Below are 22,080 nucleotides of genomic sequence, written 5' to 3'. Positions count from 1 at the left end.
GCACCGCAGCGCATGCGTACACCACTCTGAACGTGCGAACTAAACACCGAGAACAATAATTGTCCTACTTCAGACTATAAGGCTGTGTATAGGGCACTTCAGGGAGGGGTAGGGGAATTCAACAATTGCGTGTGTCCGTCAATTGTCATAAATCTCATAGGTAAAATCGCCATGCTATCCATTACAATGTTTCAAGCTAAATGTTGTGTGTGTTCCCTTGTGGTATCAACCCTCTCGCCCTACGCAGATGAACGCGAAGAGCTTTCTCAAACGTAAGCCTAACCCCTGCCCCCTCCCCACAAAATATTTATAAAAGGGTAGCGTTAATGAGCATAATAAAATGCCTACACCATGCACTCTAGATAATAGTTTCTTTTCCACTTCTCACAATGACACCCTTCACCCCTTGTTTACTGTCATTGCCATAATTGCGACAAAGTGTTCAGAGTGAATCATTACACAAGGAAAACTCTTCACTGTGATATTTCCTGCGGACTACTGAGGCAGCAGCTTTGCAATCGCATGTTGTTCATTAAAGAAAGAAAGGAAATTTTTTTTTAAATCCAAGAAAAACAAGCTAACGCTTCCCTATCGCTCAGACGCGCTCGACAAAATTATTATAAAAATATATGTAAAATATAATGAAAGGGGAGAACATGGGGCAATGGCCGGACTACCCCGTCAAAAGTAGTTCTTACTCACCCTCGTCCCTCCCTAAAAAATTCTTGTTTATCCTCTTATATTTTACTATTGTGTTACCACTAGCACAAGTGACTGCAAAAATGTTCCCGTAAAAAGAGGCAGGGGGATGAAGAGAGAGAGAGGAAGTGGGGGTGTTACTGAGAACACGTTCAGAAAGGCACTTCTCACTATAGAAGCCTTACACCATTTTAAAATAACATCAAATTTAACGAGGCGGGTGTATGGATATAAAGTAATTTGTACAATGGAACTACAGTCTAATGGAAATAAGAAACTTGTGTGTGCGCGCGCCTGAGTTAAACCATTCGAGCGTGGATCGAATACGCACTCTTTGGAGATTAATGAGATAAATAATTTAAATGTATGATTAATATCCCTACAGCGTAACGGGTGTTGAGATGAGAATGGTTTTTGTTATCTGATGCATTTGATAGGTGATCGTCACAGACGTCTTTTAAGCCGTTAGCTCTTACTCCTACTCTTTGCATTTTATTTATATATATGTTACGGATCAATAGGTTTTAGACCAAAACGGAAAATATTACACGCTGTTCTAAATAAGAAGGAAAGGACTTACGGTAAAACGGGTTAAAAATGAACAATCGTGACTAATGTTATGTACTAAGAATGAGAAAGGGAAAATCTTGGGACTGGCTATCATTCGGAGGTCGAGGTGCCTGTAAGACTGACTCTCGCCTGTGGCAACTTTGTCTAATAGAGAGGTCAGGGTGGTTGTATTACTATCTAGAGAACGAATAAGAATCGTTATTGTACGGTTTATGTATTTTTTATTGTACGTTGAAATGGATGAATGAGAATCGTGATTATGCATGGTCTAAGTGATGAGAATTTATATTATAAAGGGCATACCTGCTTATTCGCACCTGTATTATTTAATATGACTATTAGTGTTACATTGAAGAGAGGGCTCGTGATGGACAAGTGTATTTTAATCACCCATAACTGTGTACTAAATAAACGTCAGAGTTATAGCTTCTCTCGCGACCCCTCCTCCCGCAGGGCAGGACTGCACGTGCAATGACCCCCAAGTGACGTGTACCTGCGTGTTTGGAAAGTGGCTCAGTGTGTCTACCTCTGATTCGACAGTCGTTTTTGTCACCTGTCCCAAGTGCTAGCCCTCTGCATACGTCAGGCGCTACGACTTTCAGTGACCCCAACAGATTACCGTCACATCTCGCGCGAGGACAATCTTATCAACCTAGCAGGACCCTCGTTTTCCTGCGTGGTATCATGCCACGGTCGTCACTCCGCACAATACTAACCTCTTGCTGCGCATGCTTGCATACTAGCGACAATCATCGGTTGGAAGGACAGATGCTTAGACCATATACCTCCCTCCTACTCTCATAATATCACAATTGTCGAATTCCAAAGCAGCAAAAGAAGCGTGTCTAAATGTTGCTTGGGTATGTTATTGAATACATAGGACTGATCGAAAACATTGCTTATGTTGAAATCAGGGATGCGCATGAATTTTGATTAACGGCTTTGAGGGTAGGAATTTTTAAGTGTATTTTCATGTCGTTTGCGTTTCAGGCTTCTGGCTGTGTTTACCTTTCCGCCTGGAATTCCCACACTATTTGGTTGGTGTATGTTGAACGGGAGCTGAATACTCTCGAACGCTGTGTTTTCATGTTGTCCTGTCCAAAGTCAAGAAAACGAACATATCACGACATGGATCGCCAACAAAGCAGTCGTTCTTTTGTTGAATGTCCCGAGTGAGTGTAGTTAATAGACCGTTGCTTGTGACTATATATGCATCTAATATGATAGAGAGAGAGAGGAAAACTGATGTTTTAAACCGAGCCAGCCAACAAAGGTATCACGACAAGCACCCGGCCATATCCGGTCGCTACATCCAGAGAAAGAACAGCGCACCCGATACGAGACCGGGATACCCGACCCTTACTGTATTGCTAAGAAGCACTAACCTTCGAGGAGTAGGAAAAAGATGAGGGGATAAAATGAAATGGTTCCTGCCTACACTACGTACTAAAAGACCTCGGGACAGTTTTCTCACGGTTACTGACGATGTGACTTCGCAAATGTCCACTACTTTATCTTGACACGTGTTGTCCATTATGTGACTGATTCATTTGTTTTAAGTAGCCGTCATGACAAACATGGTCACATTGGAAAATGAGTCGAGTTAAGATCATTAACGAAGGCGTCTTCTGCTTTACGAACTTTTCCTCGCAGTTGGAAGGCGTATACGTGTTTTTGTGTGGACATAAGAATCGGGATAAAGCTTAAAAAGATTTCGGTCACTTTATCTCTAAGCTCTTCGCCAAGAATCGTCTTACAAAAAACTCTGATGTGAGTCGACACGCCCTTTTGCCTTCCTGTTGCGACAAACCGCTTTCGGAAAGCTGTACTTGAGACACTCGTCCAGCTAGCCCCGGACAATGTATTTGTGTGTATATTCAATTTACCATCCGCAGTCAGCACAAGCCACAGAGGATAACGCTAACCGTCCATTTGCTTTCAGGTGATTGCTACCGTGCCGCTGTTTCCTGGCAGTCCTATTTCTGTTTCATCTCAATGGCTACGATCACTTTTTTTTTATAGCAAAAAAGCCTCAACTTGAATACACATTTCACAAAATTACCCGTCCTGAAATCGTTCCAATAACTAGTAAACAGAGACAGTTTATTTGGAGCCGCCAAAAAAAAAAAAAAAGAGGTTTTGGAATATGTACCAAAATAGCTTATGGCCCTGCAAGACGTCACCGGCGCTCCGCAGTGACGTCATTCACGCGCGTTCCAACATTTGTTTCCAAGCCTGCATGATGTCATGGGGTTGGCTCATTAGGATTGGCTGCAAGAGAGCGGGTTGCACGGGGAAGGGTGTTGAATCACTTTGCAGGCTAAAGACTCTTTCGCGTGACAAAATGTTGATGCCATCGGGCCAGCCAATGTCTACCTTAGGCACGTCGTCCTAGTTGGCAACACTCCCGCTTTGTTTCGATGACTGGGTCAATTCCGGCCCCGAGGAGCGGAAAAAACCCAGAGGAAAACATCCTGAGGTGTTCAGATTTTGTCTGCCAGAATGCTCTTCCTCAAACCATTACTACTGCCGGCGTTAAAGCGGCGGTTAGACAGAGGAAACAGCAGGACCGTTTTCATCCAGACACTGCATGCTTTACCGCAAGGTCGGTGCAACGGGTGGACAACCAGCGGCTATATCGTCACCTTGAAACAACCTTCTTGCCAGTGCTGCCAAGTGTAGCACCAGCAGCAGCAACAACAGACACTGCAAGGAATGGGAAATTCCCAGCAAGCCCCGCCGATCGGGATGCATGTGCCGCGCGCGTGCAAGCGGCCAGCTATTTTGGTGTGTCTACAATCTAGTTCGCTCCTCATCCCCCCTCACACTCGCCCTCTCTCCCCATTAACGACCTTCTATCCCCTTGCCCTTGCTCTCCACTCTGAACCCTAACCTTCGCTGACCTCCAGCCTACCCTCCCGTCCTGCAAGTAGGGGTAAGGCGGACTTCCAAGCTTCGTCTTCGACGCTTTGGTCTCACACGGCGTTGGAACCTCAAAGCAACTCAGGCACTTGAACAAGTGTTCCCATGTCCATTTAAGATAACACACAGAACCACATATATATCATATATTGGTATATATCTACATAATATTGACATTGTAAACTACAGGGACATCACCAATACTTTATTTTAACATTTGTAGAAAATGAAAACACAATTTAATAATTCAATAAAACAGTCTTTAATAGGCACTTTTGACTTTTCTGCAGCTTGAGCCCTTCTGTACTCTGTTTTCATCCTTTGATTTGCCTTTCCACTCTTGTTAATCTTTACTTCCTTGTACACATTATAACCTTATTGTCAATATAGCTAATATAAATTTTAAATCTTGGAGGTTTCATGACACTCTGTTTCACAAAGAACTAAAACAAGCAAAAAATTTAGTTTTTTATCATTTCAAATTATGTCAAAAGTCTAAAATCTAATCTAATGAAAATAAACTGATACAGCAGGTGAAGGAATTCTAAAATTATAGCCAGGGCTTCTGCTAAGGCTAAATTCTTCACCCTGTTCTTCGCCCAAATTTGAAGGGGACCCCATTGAAACTTTTAATGCGTACTGTACGCAATTTTTTGCGTATGATAGCATTATTAAAGCTAAATTGCTGTTCTTTTATAATTGTTTAAAAACACTGCACCATTCTAAACACTATGACAATTATGAGAAGACACCTTCATAATAAAAGATGCTTTCAAAATTCTTCTCCCTTAATAAAACATTGCGTGGTTACCAGAATGTAGTTTTATGCCACTGTTCCTGGGATAACTGCTTGGAATAGCAACCATGCTGCTAGGCTGACCAAGAAAATAATATTTACCCTATGAACTAAAAGAACCTCTGACATTCTATATCATTCAGGTTCCCATTCATTTCTGATCAATACCAGCAATCACTAGGTGTTTACTTTATTCATATAACTCATCAATGTTGCATGTCGTCTAAAAGGAGAAGTTTTGAAAATCCTGCTGTCAGGAGAACTAGGACTTATATGCAAACCCTTCAAAACATTCTGTCCATGGTATCAAAGCATTGATACTAGTTGCTTTTGTATCCTGCACCCCACTGAGGGTGGGAGAAGAATACATTAATACAAAAGCTCTATTGAAATTACTTATGTATAAGTTCTGTCACACCAGGTGTATCCTGGGTATAAAACTCCATATAACCACCATTCTCTCCCCATCTACTACATACCGCTCTTGTTACTGAAAACCTGAATAATCTGCTTGCCACTCACACTATAAGCCCAATATTTTGTAGCCAAAAATGCAGTTAGATATCACTATCCTGAAAAAAAATAAGGCATGCAAGGTAACAAGTAATGGCATTACCATTAATAAGGTTAAAAGAATTTTTTTTTTTTTGTCAAATAGTGTCTTCAGCATTTTACTGACACGTGAGAACTTGTCTTTTCAAAAAGTTCTATATGGATTAACCCTGCATGTTATTAAAATTAGATATTTTTCAATATCAAGATTTCTTTCCTTTTTTTTTTGATAAGAGAATTGTTTTCTGCTCTGCTTTAAAACTGATAAAGCTCATATAGGATGAATCTGATATGAAAAAGTGGCCAACTGAGGAAGGAAAAAGCTTTCTTTTAGATTACCAGGAAACTTCACATATTCTATGATAATTAAGATGAACTTGTAACGGTTTGATACAAGTCATCAGAATCAACTTTTTCTATAGGCCTCAGTAAAGTCTACACACATAAGATTTGTTTTTAATTAGGTCCTGGGCAAGAGTGGGACAAGGAATTCACCATTATGCTATTAAACTATAGTTCCAGATCCCTGGAAGTTGTATTTTGGTCAAATTGCAAGGAATGTTTATATCTCTTTTTTTTTTTTTGCACAGTCAAAATTATTATTACTAACACAAGTCCATGGTCACTGCTCCTTGTTAAATTCTGCCACTAGATGTTGTGGATATGTGTGTAATATGCGCATGCACATGCCTTGTGTACATATAAGTGAAAAAAATAATCAAATGTGGTTCAATCACAGAAAATACATACCTGGCAAATAACAACTGGCCAATGTTTCATCTGTTTTTATATCTGGATACTCTGTACACCAACAGATGAAGGAAAACAGCAATGTTACATCACAATAGTTCCATCTAGTGGCCTGAAAATGAAAAATACACTTACAAAAGGTGACACTAAAAAGGCTTAAGTTTATCACCTAGGAAGTAACAATTATTCTACTAAAAAAAATTTTCATCTGATATATTAAAATATATAAATGCATCTTAAAATGGAAGAATTAATTTATATTAATATGACTGCATACTGTTATAGTATGCCTCTTGATATTTCATCACATACTTTAAAACAAGTTTTGTAAATAAGTATTAAATGCATACACTGCTCCTGTGAATGGCCTCATATAAATAATAATTTTCTGTTCTTTTCATGGATCGTGAATTATTCAACTTGGAAACAATGATGGAACTTGTAAGGCAATACTGCCTCAGTGTTTGAAATGCCCCTGGATTTTAAACGTTTCATAAACTAGCAATGTTGCTTTTTGTTTTCTTAAACTGCTCCTTTTTTTATTACACAGCTGAGAGGTAGGTGTCAGTGTGTTTATATTTCATGCTGGCTTATATGTCCTTAGTAGTAGTTTAATGGTTTCAGCAAGTTCTATTACAACATACAGCTATCTGCTAATAGATTATACCTCTTAAGGTATTAAGTCAAGATTGTAAACATGCATATTAAGACTACAATGAATGAAGATATATGGTATTATTGCTAACTAGCCTACACTACTGACACAAAATGGGGTTTTAATGTCTTTCTAAACACCCAGTAAGAATACTGATTTCTTTTTAACTGTACATCATTAACAGATTGGATTTAACAGATTATCCCATTGGATTTTGTGCATTAGTATCTTGTATCATGCTACATCCAGTCAACTTAGAATTAGCCATTAGTAACTCTATCCTGCATTATTCATTAATTACCATAGATATTAGCTATTTTAACTCTGTTGTTTTGTTGTTCGATCGCCATTCTATCACGGGTAAGGTGATACATCCACAGAATCTTGCCAGACAATTCATCCTTCTGCATCATTGCACATAAATTGTACTAGAAGATACATAAATCACAATCATGAACAATAAACCTAATGTATCCTGCAATTCACTTTTCAGTAGCATGACATAAAGCGACTCTACAACATAAATATATATATTTTTTTTTCTAAGTCTACGCTTATTTCGTTTAGACATTTTTCTGCCATGTTTATGTTTATTGTATTACCTGAAACTCGTTTAGAGTTACATAACATAAGCGCTCATGTAATGTGTTAGATGTGTATTCATGGTTATCAATATCTTTGCAGAATCGTGATGGTTTTTATTTATTTATTTTGAAGACGCACGTCACTCACAAGATAACCGTATTGAGAATCGAGGGTGCAAAGGAGCAGACGAGAATGGGTTAACAACCTTGGCATTGAAGAAGGTTGTGAGAAAGCCCTTGGTAGACTGTCTCTAAAACAATAATACACCAGTATTCGGTGAGTATTCTTCTGGGTGTATCATAACAACATCTACTCTCAGTGATAACAATCAAGATCTCATATGTATCTCATGGATTGCTAATTCCGAAGGTGTTTGGTGTTTCCCAATCAAATCAATCCACTTGCGCATGCATGCCGGGATGAGAATAAGCCAACCCACTTCGCTATGCCTACTAGAAGCGATGTAAACAAAATTAGACGTCGTGATTCATTTCACAAACAATCAATTCGTGTTACATACCTTTCAACAGCGGCGATCAAGACCTCAACAAACAGCTGATAATTAGACTCTGGCAGCCTCAAAATGTATCAAACGCCGACTAAACACTAGTGGCGTTATGAGGACAAAGCTCAACCTCACGTTTTCTGCTGCTTCCGTAATGACGCATGCGCATTAAAATGGTAAAGGATGTTTCCAAGGATTGAGTTGGAGAGCACGTCATGAAAGCCAATACACAGTTCCGCTTGTGGCTTATAACAAGTCTATTAATTTATATATTTAAGTAGTCCGATATTTAAACTTATCTCTCAATCCAGTTGACGTCGATGTAATGTTTACTTTCTGTTTCATGCTGGCAACATCTATCACCCAAATATTTAATATTCACTATTGAAAATTCTGTGCTACATAACATATATCTTTAAAGTCCCATTTGATAGCAGATTAATAAAATGATTCCCAGCACATTTCGATTGCTTCAAACCTTACCAGATAAAAAGTGCTCAGTATAAGAAAGGACTGCAACCAACATACCAGCTCTAAAGTTTCAGAATTTTAAAGATGAACTGTTGCCTTTCTTAATATCTTTTATATTATACAAGTTATACAAGGATTGCAAAGTCTCTTCCAATGCTCATCTCATTCTGTTTTCTTTAGCAAGACTGACAACTATGGAACATTATTTACCAGATTGAAATCATCACAGTACACATCATTAAATGAACTTTTTATTAAGAAAGCAGAATTAGCATAAAGCACAAATAATGCAAAATGATCAGTGAGAAAAAAGGGAAAACATAATTTTGTGACATCTCTAGCCTGGATATTCCAACCACAGCATATGAAGGAAAAACGAAGCATTGTGGAAAAATAAAAAACAATAAAGTACTAAAAATCTGAAACAGTGCATGAAGGCATTGCACATGGCACTAATGAAAAAAATCTGTCTGTTACAAAAACTATTTATAAATGTTTTCAGACCTAACTAAAATTGCTTCCAGTGCTGACATTGTTTTAGAGTATATCTCATTGTAAGCTCAAAAAGAAAATAAGCAGTGCCAAAGTTTTTGAAGTCCACTATATAGAACAGGGACCCACAAAGCAGAGTCTACATAGTGAAGAGGCCTACAAGGGGCATAAGTGCTGAAATGTCAAATCTAAAGTTCTTTTGTATTGGCAGACAACATCCATATCCGCCACCTACCCACTATTGAATCCTTTAAATGTGCATTTGAAAACACACCTCTTCCATGAACATTACTCCTAAAAACTTTTCCCATAATGCTAATCCTTTTTCACGCCCTTCCTTTTGCAATACTATGTTAATCTCAGCTTTTGTTCTTGTATTTTAGTTCCTCCTTGTGTTTTCTGTATTTTATTTTATTCTTTGTTTTAGTACAGTTGTTGATTCTTTTATAGTTCATGTGCTATTTGTTTTTCCTGTCCCTCGTTCTTGTTCTTAAGCGCTAAAATTTGCATTTATTATTAAGTTTAGACTTAGCATGTTGACCAAACTTCCAGTGTCCTTCATGTTCACCCCAGAACGATTATTTGCTCTGACTCACACACACACACAACTTTGCCAGACTTGGTCAAATGTTCGAAGATATTTGCCTTTATTAAAAGCACAAAACAGCAACCAGCATAGCTCAACGGCAATGCTTACAGAAATTACTATGATCAGCATTGTTCTGAGCTCCTTCAAGATTATCAAGCAGCCAGCTAAGGAGGCTAACAAATGAATAATAACAGACAACGCTGGACAACATCAAAGGCACATAAAAGCTTTTTAGTGGAATTAGGTTTCAAGAAGGGTCTGATAGCTGATACTTCAAAGATAAAAATATGACTTGGTGTTCTTGAAAGATGATAGCAATGTAAGCACAATCATTGAAAAAAAAATGAGATTACTGATATTGTTGAAATAGATTGCAATAGAGGGAACATTTTTATAAACTGTTGAGATTGTCTGAACCAATACTGTATTGGTAAACTGATTCACCTATGGTGGAAAAAGCTCAGCATAACAATAGCATTTTACTAGGTGACATAGAGTTAAGAAGTTAAAGCTGAAAACGGGAGCATGATTTTAACAAGAAAGAAGTGAGCGGCATCATGAACAATGGCCTGCTAGATCAGTCTGTGTGTGCTTAAGGTTCAAAAAAGCTTTGGCATAAATTTACAAAGGGTTCTGATTTCTGTAAATTGCTTGCACAATGGTAAAATACATAATTAGTGACAATTTCAAGATGACAGTCCACCTTGGTAAACATCTAGTGGCAGGGATGAAGAGCCCTTTTCAATGACCTTTTTGTTATTGCTCATAGAAGAAAGTAAAATGGAAATAAAAAACTAATATTAAAAGCAAAAAACCCATAGTAAGAGGATTAGGTAGTGCACGTTATCTAATAATAAAAAATATTAACATCCTGCCTAAATTTTTCCTATATCTTCCAAAAGTACTTTCAATCTTTAGTCTTTATCCTGCACTGGGATATGTTGGATGCCTTGGCATAAAACTATTTTTATGATTGATTTGAATGTTCAACAGTTTTGTGGGATAGAGGAAGATAAAGTATTAATTAACTGATCCTGTAAGTGATGACAACAGCCAAAATACTTAAAAAGCTGTAGCAAGTCATTCAGAATTTCTGTAAACTGTATACTCATTTGAGAAGTTTTAGATTGAACAACAGACTCAACTAACAGTGTTTTACTCTCCCCAGTGCCTCATAACTTGGACAGCAAACTAATATTAATTAGAGCGTGCAAGAACTTGGGACTGGTGGAAACATTGTTCATCTTTTGATGAGTTAAACAGCAACAAAATCCTCAGTAACCTGAGTACCATGTGATGGTGCTGGACCACAAAAGTAGATCATGTGATAACACTGAATGTGCATTTACTTGAACTTTGACGCAAGCAAATTATTTTTCAAGCACAGGTAACCATTTCCATTGTTTATACTAATCTATTTGATAATCTAGGAGTGATCCATCCAATAAATATATAAATGCATTATATTTCTCCCACACACACACACACGATCACTTGCATGCACATACAAGAAAAAATGGGGCTATTTAGAAGAATTTTATAAAGAGGCAGAAAATGTGACAATTTTACAAATAGGCTTTTTAAATAAATAATTGTTAAACTCTCCACAACAATACTGTACTTGTAAACAGTTGTGCAAAATAAGTCACAATTAATGTGCAGCTGCCTGGATCAAATACAAAAGAATAATCTTTAATGAAAATTTATGTAAAGGATAATGCATTTTTTGCAGGAAGGTGGCTTGTAAAATACAGTGAAAAAACATGGCATTTCAAATGAATGTAAAAAATAGATGGAATCACTGATGAAAAATTTACAAAAGTACTGATGTAAAAATTATCTGGAAGTCCAAGGGTATGTTTATTGCAATATTGATGTAAAATCAGTATGCTCTTCTAGCTGACTTAGATTCTATGTCAGTTGCTGAAGAGTATTTAGTGAGAAAATTGCATCTTCCTCTCTGAAGGAAAAAATGTAGATAACTGCTTACCTCAGAAAAAGTATGCAGCTGTTTAAGACCTAAACAGGATCAATAAGAACAGGGAACAAAATATAAATGCAGTATAAAAAGTCCTAAACTATTTTCCTATATCAAACCTAACTCAAATTTGTATGTTCCTAAAAAATAAACCTTGTTAAAGAAATTTTGGCACTGCAGCATAAGGTCAGCAATAAACAGTATGAACTTTATGTGGTTATTATTTTGTTTTCTGTTTTGGTGTGTATAAGCACAGCATTCCATGGCCAGGTAAAATCTATCAGCCTCATGCACAGTGGAATTAATGTTAAATGATAGAAGACAATCCTCAATGTCCAGGAAAATAATATTTCCGCTTAGAAGATAAAACCTTTTCAAACATTAGCATTCTCACCTGTCAGCAGAAAGAAGTTTAGTCTGTGACATGTCAGAATTATTATCAAGCAATTTAAATTCTTTTATTTCTATTTTCTGCTATGATGTACAACTAGCTTTTACTAGCTATTCAATTATTAATAAAATGACACATTTTCTAAAATGGTTATTTGCTCATATTTCAAGAATAAACTAAACTCATTCATTTGAAAAAATGTTTCACTCTGGCTGGCCTTTTAAGAAACAGCTCTTAAACAAATATAATTCCTCTCTCTAAGAGATATATTTTCACCAGTTCCTTTTCCTCTTTAGTATGAAAAATAACATTTGGATGAGAGTGTTTGTGAAAATAACTATGCTCAACACTATTTCCAATTGTTTGAATAAATTAAGTAGGTCACTGTACATGCATTCATATTTTTATATCCCTGTGAATAAATGTACATACTCCTATGCATAAGAAATATATGCATAACTCACAAGCCAGAAAAAAACTGTACACATTATGGGCTGTGCACATTTTGATAACTATCTATATAAAGAAAATATGCCACATGAACAGTTAGATACATTTTATATATACATATAAGGAGCATGTTTCATTAAGAAAATGTAAAATAGCTAAATGCAGTATTATTAACAGCCATGATTTTGTCAAATAAAAAGACAAATACTTTGTATATCATTTAGATTTGAAAAAACACACTTCAAAGTAAAACAGCAACAATGATTAAACTTTTCATGGCATACAATTTTCCAGATTTAGCATGTTAGATTACATCTTTTAGCAAAACTAAAAAAATTAAGTTTCAGTTACAAACAAGTTTACTGTTATCACAAGTAGCAATATAAAACTTAAAAACAGAAACAAAAATAATACCACTGACTTTTGTTTCAAGCAATAAGAACAATAAAACAAATTTTATTTACAAAGCAGTATAACAGTAAATATGATAAAACAGCAAAACTGGAAAACATAAAAGGAATGCACAAATGTAAGATAAAATCATCTTTCTCTTTGTACCAAGTGCTATGTGTGAATAAAAACTACAGAAGAGTTTCCCATGGCAAAGAAATGTGTGTAAAACAAATAACAGAAATCCTAATCAAGAAAATTTGCAAAAAGGTCTGAACTGTAAGTGATTTGGCATCAGGGTTCTGAAAATGTAAAGGAGTTTAGGTTGGAGGTATCAACATTTTAAGACATTTAGTAACAAACAGGGCATGTAAGGAGTTTGTCCTCATTTGTTATAAACATCAATGTTATACGTTTACATGAATAAAACATGACATCATGGATAAAGGTCACAATAATATGTAGAAATATACATTACTGTGCACTTTTTTCATGGTAATTATCAATATCTCCAATATTTTTTTTTTGGTGTAGAAGGGGGATAATAATAATAAATGCAAAATTTGTAAAGCGCATACTCACACTCCTAAGGAATATGCTCTTACAGCTTAAGAATAAGAACGAAACATGAACAGCATACAGTTTCACCCACCTATATGTGACTTGATGGACAAATGAGTGAAGATGTATTTCTTCCTCTTAAACATATGAGGGCTTCCGTTTTATCATCACTGAGTTTAAGTTTGTCACCATCCAGTCTTTCACTTCATTCATACAGTATTCTATGGTGATAGTAGCAGAGTGAGACTCAGACAGTGGAGTGGAACAGTACAGTTGCCTATCTCATTAGCATATGATTGATGAGAAACGTTGTGAGACTGGATGCAGTATTAAAAGGGCTTCATATAGAGAATAAACAGAACTGGGCCAAGTACTGACCCTTGAGGGACACCACAAGAAAGTGAAGCAGGGTGTGACATCAAGTGTGGATTTCTTAAGAAGTGGCTTCACTAGAGCATTTTTTAACAAAGATGGGAAAACACTTGATGACAAGTTGACATTTACAATGTTTGTGATGGAGGGAAGTAAAATATCTAAGAACTCAAGAAGAAGGTGTGTGGGTATTGGGTATAACTGGCAAGTTGTTGGCTTGGGATAAAAAAAAACCCCTAACAATTCAAATGAAAAGTCTGAAAATTTACAATTTTATTGGGGGGGAGGACGGGGGTGTTCGAAACCCCTTACACTTATGGATGGGAAACCCTGCTATAGTCTTTTTTAAAAAAATACCATTCTGACATGCTCTGAAACTGATGGGGTGAGTTAATAATATGTTCATATGTCTCCAAACAATCTTCTTAAAACCTGAATACAATTTTGTATAGGTTATGCATCCATTCCTTTCCTGACACATTACAGTGATCATATCTTAAAAAGGCATCAATTTAAAATCCTAACATTGAAAGTCTACTTATTTTCAAACACAAATCCTTAGATTTCTAATCAAAAGCTGATGACATGCACACTCATTTCACATTTATCTGATGATGATTCTGAAAATGACGATGTGTACTATACCCACGTAAGGTGTGTGTTCATACAGCTTCAAATATACAAATGTGATTTATACAAAGTTGGAAGTCAGTACTATTTTCCTTTTTGACCAGTCTAACAATTCATCTGTTCTACTGTTGGTACAAAATGTCCATGAAGGACATTTATTGCTTTTTTTATAACAAAAACATTTATAATATTAAAATTTTTGTAACAATTCAGGCTGTGAAGGGTAAGTATCATTTATTGTCACACCCTTCCAACCAGATTTATAAATTTGTAAATAAAAAGTACCTTCAAGGCACAAGCTCCAAGAAGGCATCACTATTGCTTAGTGCTGAACGAGTCAAAAATGTGAACACACATGGTGAGAACATGGAGGTGCAATATTTCACATTCAAATGTTATAGGGTGAATTATATCTCAAAAATAAATAAGCCCATTGGTATAAACTTTTAAAAAAGACTTAAGTGGCTAAAAAATAAAGCTAACAAAAATACAGGGTTTTTTAAAGCCTAAAGCAGAAAATGTCTACGACAAATATGTCTACATAAATATTTTAAGGTGACCAGACGTTTCGAGGGCGAAAGTGGGACACGTGCCGATGATGGTGTCGTCACCGTCAAAGAACGCCGAAAAAAGTGATTTTTAAAGACAACCGGGACATTTGATGGACTTGCCAGAAAGCCAGAAAGCGGGACATTGGGCGTCCCGCCCAATTAGCAGGCGGGACATGAGGTCTAAAGCGGGACTGTCCCGCCTAAAGCAGGACGTCTGGTCACCTTAAATATTTATAACTTTGACACATTTTTTTGTACACTTAAGTATAAGAAATGAAAGTATTTACCACTAGCTCTTCTCACATAATCCACTTTGTGAATGTTTATAAATTACCAAACTATCATCAGTTTTATAAGAGAAATATTAGCAGTGAAATAAAAAGTGAACAGCTTGAGTTCATACTTGAATTTCAATTCCACTCTAAATATCTCAGAGATTTAACTGCTGTTTGTAAAACATAAATAACATAGCAAAACATTCCAAAAGCAATAACATGCTATCTTAATTTTCAGGAATATCTAGTGGATGCTGAGTTACCTATTGCTGTTGAGTATCAGAACTGCCTACCACAAGAAAAATAATAAGATACAGAGCCTGTACATCCCGTACATTGTCCTCAGATAATGACAGCAGAAATTCTGTTACTTCAAATCCAAATGCCTGTGATAGTTTCTTCCCAGTATCTGTTTGCAGTAAACATGAATCACTTGGCATTTCTACTTCTCTTGTGTCAGTGTCCCAAACAGGTCTCAGCTGTAGAAGCATTAAAAAAACCACAACTTGAAAGTACATAAAAATACTTATCTGTGCAAGTGAACGTTCATTCCTTTTTATTCAATGTTCTTTAATAAGCTGTTCTTTAAGACACTATGCATAGTCACTTTCTGGCAGTGGGGAGGTGAAGCCCTTTCTTCTTGTGGGGATGAGCCATGTGTGTGTGTGTGACTGTGCATGTGTGTTTGAGTACAAAACATACATACATACCACATGCAATTTAAGTGTTTGCTAACCTACCTGATAGCCACATTTTAAGAAGTCATTAAGCTGTCAGACAAAAAATTTTTCAAATACCTCCCGGATATGATTAACTATTAAGCAATAGCCATATTTCATGTATTTTCTTGTTTTGCAGAGTTTCATTTCCAACAATATCTGCACTCTATTTTCATCACATACATATGTTTACGTTTAAACAATTTTTTTTTAATAAATTGCTCACCAAACAAAGAATATCTTGAGAAATGCCTGTCTCTTCAATGCAAGCTGAGATGATGCTCAGCTGATCATCGTCTAGCCCATTAAGAAGCGTAATGAGCAGTTCACATGCCTCAAATAACTCAGAGCTAGACGTGGGGTAAACAACAACATCTGCTTCCTAATGAAAATTTAAAGAGATTGTTATTCATACGAATACTGAGCAATAAATAAATATGTATTAATATATCTATTACATATATATATATCTGATAGGTAGTTTGAGATGAATCAATCCCTAATAAACTGGAGGTTTGTCAGCAAAGTCTTGATAAGATGCTTCAAGGTATATGAAAGCTGCTTTTCTTTCCTTTTCCTACTCTAAATCATCTCATCTACCCTGTTATTCAGAAATATGTACTATTTCCATCTAAAATTTTTTGGACTTGATAAATGTTACCTGAAGGGTAAAACCAGCCAAAGACAAAAATGGCAGTAAATTAGCTTCAAGAGAATAAATCCTTTCCTGAAGAATACTAAGCAGGGTAGTCTTCAAGATCTTTGTTTCTAAGAAGACTGCTGCCTCATGAAACTGAAACAAAGAATTTTTTGGTAAATTTCAAGGAGTTATAGAATGAACAGGCATGAAAAAAAGATCTATAGCATCAAAAGATTGATGTTGAAAAATCATTGGACAGAATTGAAGACTTTTCAATTTCTCTAGCTTCTGTGCTATTTTAGTACTTAAAGCAATTTCAAAGCAAAGGATAAAAGAGTTGTGAAGAATTGTGTGCACTACTTGACTTTCTGGCATGTGATCTGGTTGTTTCTGATTTTGTTATCTAGCAGCACTTTTCTTGCTGTTATCAGATGGAAAACTGATCTTTCTGAGAACAATTCCAGCTTTAATACTGTATTTGTTGGACACATTCAACATATATCGCAAACAGATTACAAACAATAATGGTACTGCCTTGCTTCCAAAGTACTCTTTATGTTATGTCACTCCAAGCTACAACTAGAAAGATAATTTTATAAACAAATGCTCACTCAGTTACGGTTAATTTAAAATAACAAGGGAAGACAAACTAGTCATTATTTAATTTCACTCTCCACTGAAGAAACTTGTTATAGTCATTCAGGCAGGAAATCCAACTTTTTTGCAATATATATTAATGCCAAGTAGAAATTTCCAAAAAACAATGATTAAATGACAGTGAAAACAAAGACAAAAGTTGTGACTAGCAAATAAACTCCTTCAATAAGGAAGGGAGAAAAGGAAGTTGGCAGGAACATCTGGGTGAGAAGCACAAACATTCCCTCATCTAAATAATACACAAGCAGTGTCTTCTAGTCCTAATAATAGCTAATGGTCTAAATCAAAGTTTAAATTGATGAAATAAATAGAACTAAAATGATAGAGAGTCAGAACATAAAAAAATGGTGCAAATATGCTTCCACAACCAGTCTTCTTTATGTAAACTCAATGTGTTGCAATACCAGATCATCTAGAGGACCAATGGCTTTAGGAACTTTCAAAATTTCCAACAGAGAAGCTCGCAAATCATCCTTTGGTATTTCTGATGAAAGTATTCCATGCAAAAAGGATGCCTTCACTAAAGAATCTGAAAGTTAGAAATACAATTATGTGACATGTTATCGGCTTAAATAAATGAGATCTGCATCCAGTAACTTCTTAAAAAAATACCATTACTGTTGGAATATTATATGGCATATCAATTTAAGTTCACAAAGCCAACATTTAAGTCTCAATTTTGAGGTGTTTCATAATTTTAAGAACTTTGATTTTGTTTTACTAAGCTGATAAACTTAGCTGATGCATTAAAAGCAAAACCAAAATGATTTTGCAATGTTCATACACATTCATATCATCGGTCTCTTCCTCCCTATTCGTAATTTGGTGTGTCTGTTTTGTACTAGACCTAGGGAAAACATTCACCTGAAGATGGTCCATCAACATCATCCACATCTGCATCAAGAGAGAATACGAAGCCACCATGGCAACTGGTATCTAAAACAACACGAAACTGACCATCCACAGTGCTGACCAGCAATTCTCGGACAGTGTAGGCTAAAGCTGTGCCAGCTGGCACTTCCAGCTTTTTTACCTTGGATTTAGAAACTTCTCCAGTTTCAGTAGACCCCTTGGAACAAAGAGGCATCTGGCAAAATTAAGTATACAAATTAGCAGTGAATAAATATTCCTAGAAAATACTAACATGGATTTGTCTAGAAATTAACCTGAACTGAACATTTTCATTTTAACAAATGTAAGAAGAAAAGAGCTGCAATAAAATGGATTTTACTATAAAATAACTAAACAACATAATTGCATTAACTTGCAAGTGATACTAAAAAATTCAAACGTGGTTAACTTTTCTTCATGTTTAAAATTTGCAAGTATCCTTTATGAAGATGCTTACTGCCTATAAGAAGAATCTGGATAAACCATAATGACAGGGCAGTAAAAGACAGAAACGTACAAAGTGAGAAAAGAAAAAGAGATGGTGGTCCTGGTGGGGTTGATGGTTGACAGTTTAGCTCATAAACAGCTGAGTCTTCAATGCTTGTGAAAGACTGCTTCAGACTGCATACTTCAGCCAGAGGCAGATGATTTCATAGCAAAGAAGCAAGATTCTGGAATGCCCTGGCACCCAATTTTTTTTTTTTTTTTTTTTTTGTGGTATCTTCTGGAGCAAGGAGACAAAAGTGTGACTAAACAGCCAAGCAGAGACTATGAAATGCCTTGTTCACAGGCACTACATTTGTAGTACTCTGAAGCTGTTTTTCTCATGCATGAGAAATCAACATTTCTGCACTGGAAACCAATGCAGAGCAGGTGTGATGTACTTAGAACAGTGGTTCTTAACCTTTTTTGAGGTACCAAACCCACAAGTTTCATATGCACATTCACCGAACCCTTCTTTAGTTTCATATGCACGTTCACCGAACCCTTCTTTAGTGTCATCACGAATTGTGGGTGTGTCTTGAGCTCCGTGGTGGAGGCTCCGCCGAACCCGTGAGACTGACTCACCGAACCCCTAGGGTTCGATCGAACCCAGGTTAAGAACCACTGGTTTAGAACAAGTAACAATTCTAGCTGCTTAGCCTTGACATGCAGAAGTTTATGTATTCAAATGCTATATTACTTACAAAAGACAGATGTAAAACCAATCAAGTATTTGATGCAATGCTATTAATTATGACTGACAATTTCTGACATTGTATGACAACTCATTAATATTATTGAATATATTAACACACCAACTACTTTTTAAAAAAAATCTATCTCTACATAGTATCTATAGGTCATTTCAAGTAAGACAGTCCATTTCATACCATACATGAGCCACTCTCTGAGCCACTTTCTTTTATCTGTCCAGTAAGAGTAGCAGTAGCTGCAAGGTGAACTACACCAGTCACAAGGCAAAGACTTCTGGTGCTGTCGTTGGTCAATGGTGCCACAAGCTGATGCTGCAGATTTATTCTCCTGCCAATAAAGTCACCATCCTCATTAACATCACTACCATCCTCATTCTTTATCATCACTAAAAAATGTTCACAAATGTTCAGGTCATAAAGTTTTGCATCCATAAATATTCAAAACATTTTGTTATTGTCAAATTTTATTTTTGGCTTTATAAATTGGTATTTTGATAGACTATTTCTTTGGGCATGTAGACATATTTGTATTTTTGTGGGGTGATGTTGCAACAAAATAATATCTAAACATTAGCATCTGTAACTTTTGCATGTGCAATTTCACAAATTATAGTCTTTAGGAAGTTTTAACTCCACATAAACATAAATGACGGTACTAGAGGTAACCACTTAACGTGTAGTTGTACTCACAAGAAGAAAGAAAAAAAAACCCACTCTACCTTTCTTTTGTTAGACTAAGAAATGCTGGCAAATTTACTTCCTCTTTTCGTAACTCCCCAAGTTCGCTCTTTACGGTTGCATTATCACTGGCATCTAATTCAAAATCCAAAAATTCCTTCTGCAGGTCGATTCCAAGCTTTCCACTTAATGAGAAGTTTGTTTCGAAGTCAAATTTGGCAAGTTCTCTTGATCGCACAATTTCATCTTTGTTGGCGCCGTCTTTGCAGAGAGCCTCGTCTAATATGTCATCAAGGCAAAATTCAGTGGTCAAGTAGCGAGTACGTCTCCAAAAGAACCTCCTCCGTCTTTCCGTTAGTAGTATAGCCAGTGGTTTGATATTGTCCGATACATCTATGCTTTGCACCGGGATCAGACTATCCTTTCCAAGGCTTTTGACGACTTGATGCGCTGTGGCAGAAAACATTTCAACAATATCAAATTGCAAATACGCAGCAAAGATGATATCTGTGCTGTTACCAAAAAACTTTAAGTAGGATTAACTGCAGGCAAGAGATGTCCCTGCTATAGACAGGCTTTGTTAAACCACAAGCGCACTGGTAGACCGCGGCGATTAGCAACCCAGCGTACAGCGCTCCCAACCTAAGTGTTAAAAATAACTTATGATTTTTCCCACCGGAAGTAAAAGGGGGAGACGCGGAGTGGTGGCAGCCACATGTGAGCTTTCAGCCAATCGTTGCGAGAGCTGATCAAGGTCATTGCTGGATCAAGTATCCCGAGAGCATCTAACAGAAAGTGTTATACTTCATTGTTAACTGACCTTGTTAGGCAGGTCAAATGCAGTGATTATAACATAAATATCTATTAAGTTTGGCATTACAAAAAGGTCTTTTTCATGTTTACAAATGAGGATGTGGCGTAGGGGCAAAAACCGTCATGCACGGACCTTATAATTATTTCCCCGTCCTTCACGTAGAGGATTTCTACAAGCAATTACAGTCAAATCTCCCTACTATGCCACCTCTCTACTATGCCACTCTCGGTATTATGCCACTTTTGCTCGGTCCCGACTATAAATTCAATGTAAAAAAAAATTACTATGCCACCCCAGACTCTCGCTACTATGCCACTTTTTTTGTGACTGTTAAAAGACACAAGTTGTGAAATTCCGCGCAGTGCTCGACTATTATACTCTATGGTAGTGTGGGACATCGCTGTTAGTGGGGATGGAACATAGCACGCACACAGGGAGGGAGGCTGGCAGTGTGTGTGGGGGGGGGTGGTCGCTGGCGGGTGACAGCCACGTGACAGAGGGAAGGTGTGAGGGGGTCGACTAGCGACAGGATGCAGGTGCGCGGATGTGGTTGGGAGGGGTGAGGATGAGAGGTGAGGGGAGAATGAGAGAAGACAGCTAGTGAAGCGACGATTCTTGAGAGCTTTGGACCAGACCTGGGCAAAGGCCTCCTGTCTCTGACCGGCCGCCACCAGTATATATACTATACATACAGTATTAGGTAAAACTGAGTTAACTATATTAGTCCGGCCCTCTAAAACCATCCCAATTTCTCATGCGGCCCCTTGGGAAATTAATTGCCCACCCCTGCTTTGGACTGACGGGTAACTTGAACAAATAAAGCCGTTTTTACGAACCCTCTCTACTATGCCACTCTCGCTACTATGCCACTTTTGCTCGGTTCCGGTAGGTGGCATAGTAGGGAGATTTGACTGTAGCTATATATAGGCGATCTTGATTTTTTTTTTTTTAACTTTAAAAATACGAAATTTACAGTGCGCGACAATAAGGCGATAATGTTCCGCTTGTATTTAAAATATTCTTAATTATGACCGTACATTGATTCGCATCCGTGCCTGTGGTTTTGGCTTCTATTCTCAGTCTAATTAATGATTTAACTAGAAAATTCGGTTCTTTAACAAAGGTATCACTATTAGTATGATCCCACTGAACTGATGGGAGTGGAGCTGAGCAGATCGAACAAAGGGGAGTGTGACGTGGAGTTATATACCGCCTGATAGCAGATTTTTGTTTGTTTTGCATCAGTTAAAACTAGACCCTGATGCAGAAGCATGCGTTATTTTTCTGGTGAAAGAAATACG

At 36.9% G+C, this 22,080-nt stretch overlaps 2 protein-coding genes across 3 annotated transcripts in view; both read right to left on the bottom strand.

Moving 5' to 3' along the window:
- LOC112555713 (sodium-driven chloride bicarbonate exchanger-like) overlaps window positions 1-8,209 on the bottom strand; it is a 50,331-nt gene extending 42,122 nt beyond the window's left edge. The window contains 2 exon segments of the mRNA XM_025224245.1: window positions 6,290-6,401; window positions 8,050-8,209. The gene's annotated coding sequence lies outside the window, so the exon portion shown is untranslated.
- A 2,898-nt stretch (window positions 8,210-11,107) lies between these two features.
- On the bottom strand, window positions 11,108-20,634 carry LOC112564218 (gasdermin-E-like). Of its 2 annotated transcripts, none has more exons than XM_025238887.1 (7): window positions 20,007-20,634; window positions 19,465-19,615; window positions 18,065-18,287; window positions 17,605-17,729; window positions 16,565-16,696; window positions 16,130-16,285; window positions 11,108-15,663 (listed from the first exon to the last, which is right to left on the bottom strand). In XM_025238887.1, the coding sequence occupies exons 1-7, from the start codon at window positions 20,429-20,431 to the stop codon at window positions 15,448-15,450; spliced, it is 1,428 nt and encodes a 475-aa protein (XP_025094672.1). In that variant the 5' UTR covers window positions 20,432-20,634; the 3' UTR covers window positions 11,108-15,447. The 2 variants fall into 2 exon arrangements, with proteins under 2 accessions (XP_025094672.1, XP_025094681.1); XM_025238896.1 differs by having other exon boundaries at window positions 18,065-18,269; window positions 20,007-20,633.
- Between the last annotated feature and the right edge of the window lie 1,446 nt (window positions 20,635-22,080).

The sequence above is a fragment of the Pomacea canaliculata genome, linkage group LG1, assembly GCF_003073045.1.
Source record: "Pomacea canaliculata isolate SZHN2017 linkage group LG1, ASM307304v1, whole genome shotgun sequence".
Lineage (NCBI taxonomy): Eukaryota > Metazoa > Mollusca > Gastropoda > Architaenioglossa > Ampullariidae > Pomacea > Pomacea canaliculata.
This window is presented reverse-complemented; position numbering and strand designations above follow the sequence as displayed.

Excerpts from the sequence above, each read along its gene's own strand:
- LOC112564218 (XM_025238887.1), bottom strand. The coding sequence starts at position 20,431 with ATGTTTTCTGCCACAGCGCATCAAGTCGTCAAAAGCCTTGGAAAGGAT. Across the intron at positions 16,697-17,604 it reads TTGGTCCTCTAGATGATCTG|TTTCATGAGGCAGCAGTCTT; the intron begins GTATTGCAACAC and ends TCTTTGTTTCAG. Across the intron at positions 16,286-16,564 it reads TGGCTGGTTTTACCCTTCAG|GAAGCAGATGTTGTTGTTTA; the intron begins GTAACATTTATC and ends AATTTTCATTAG.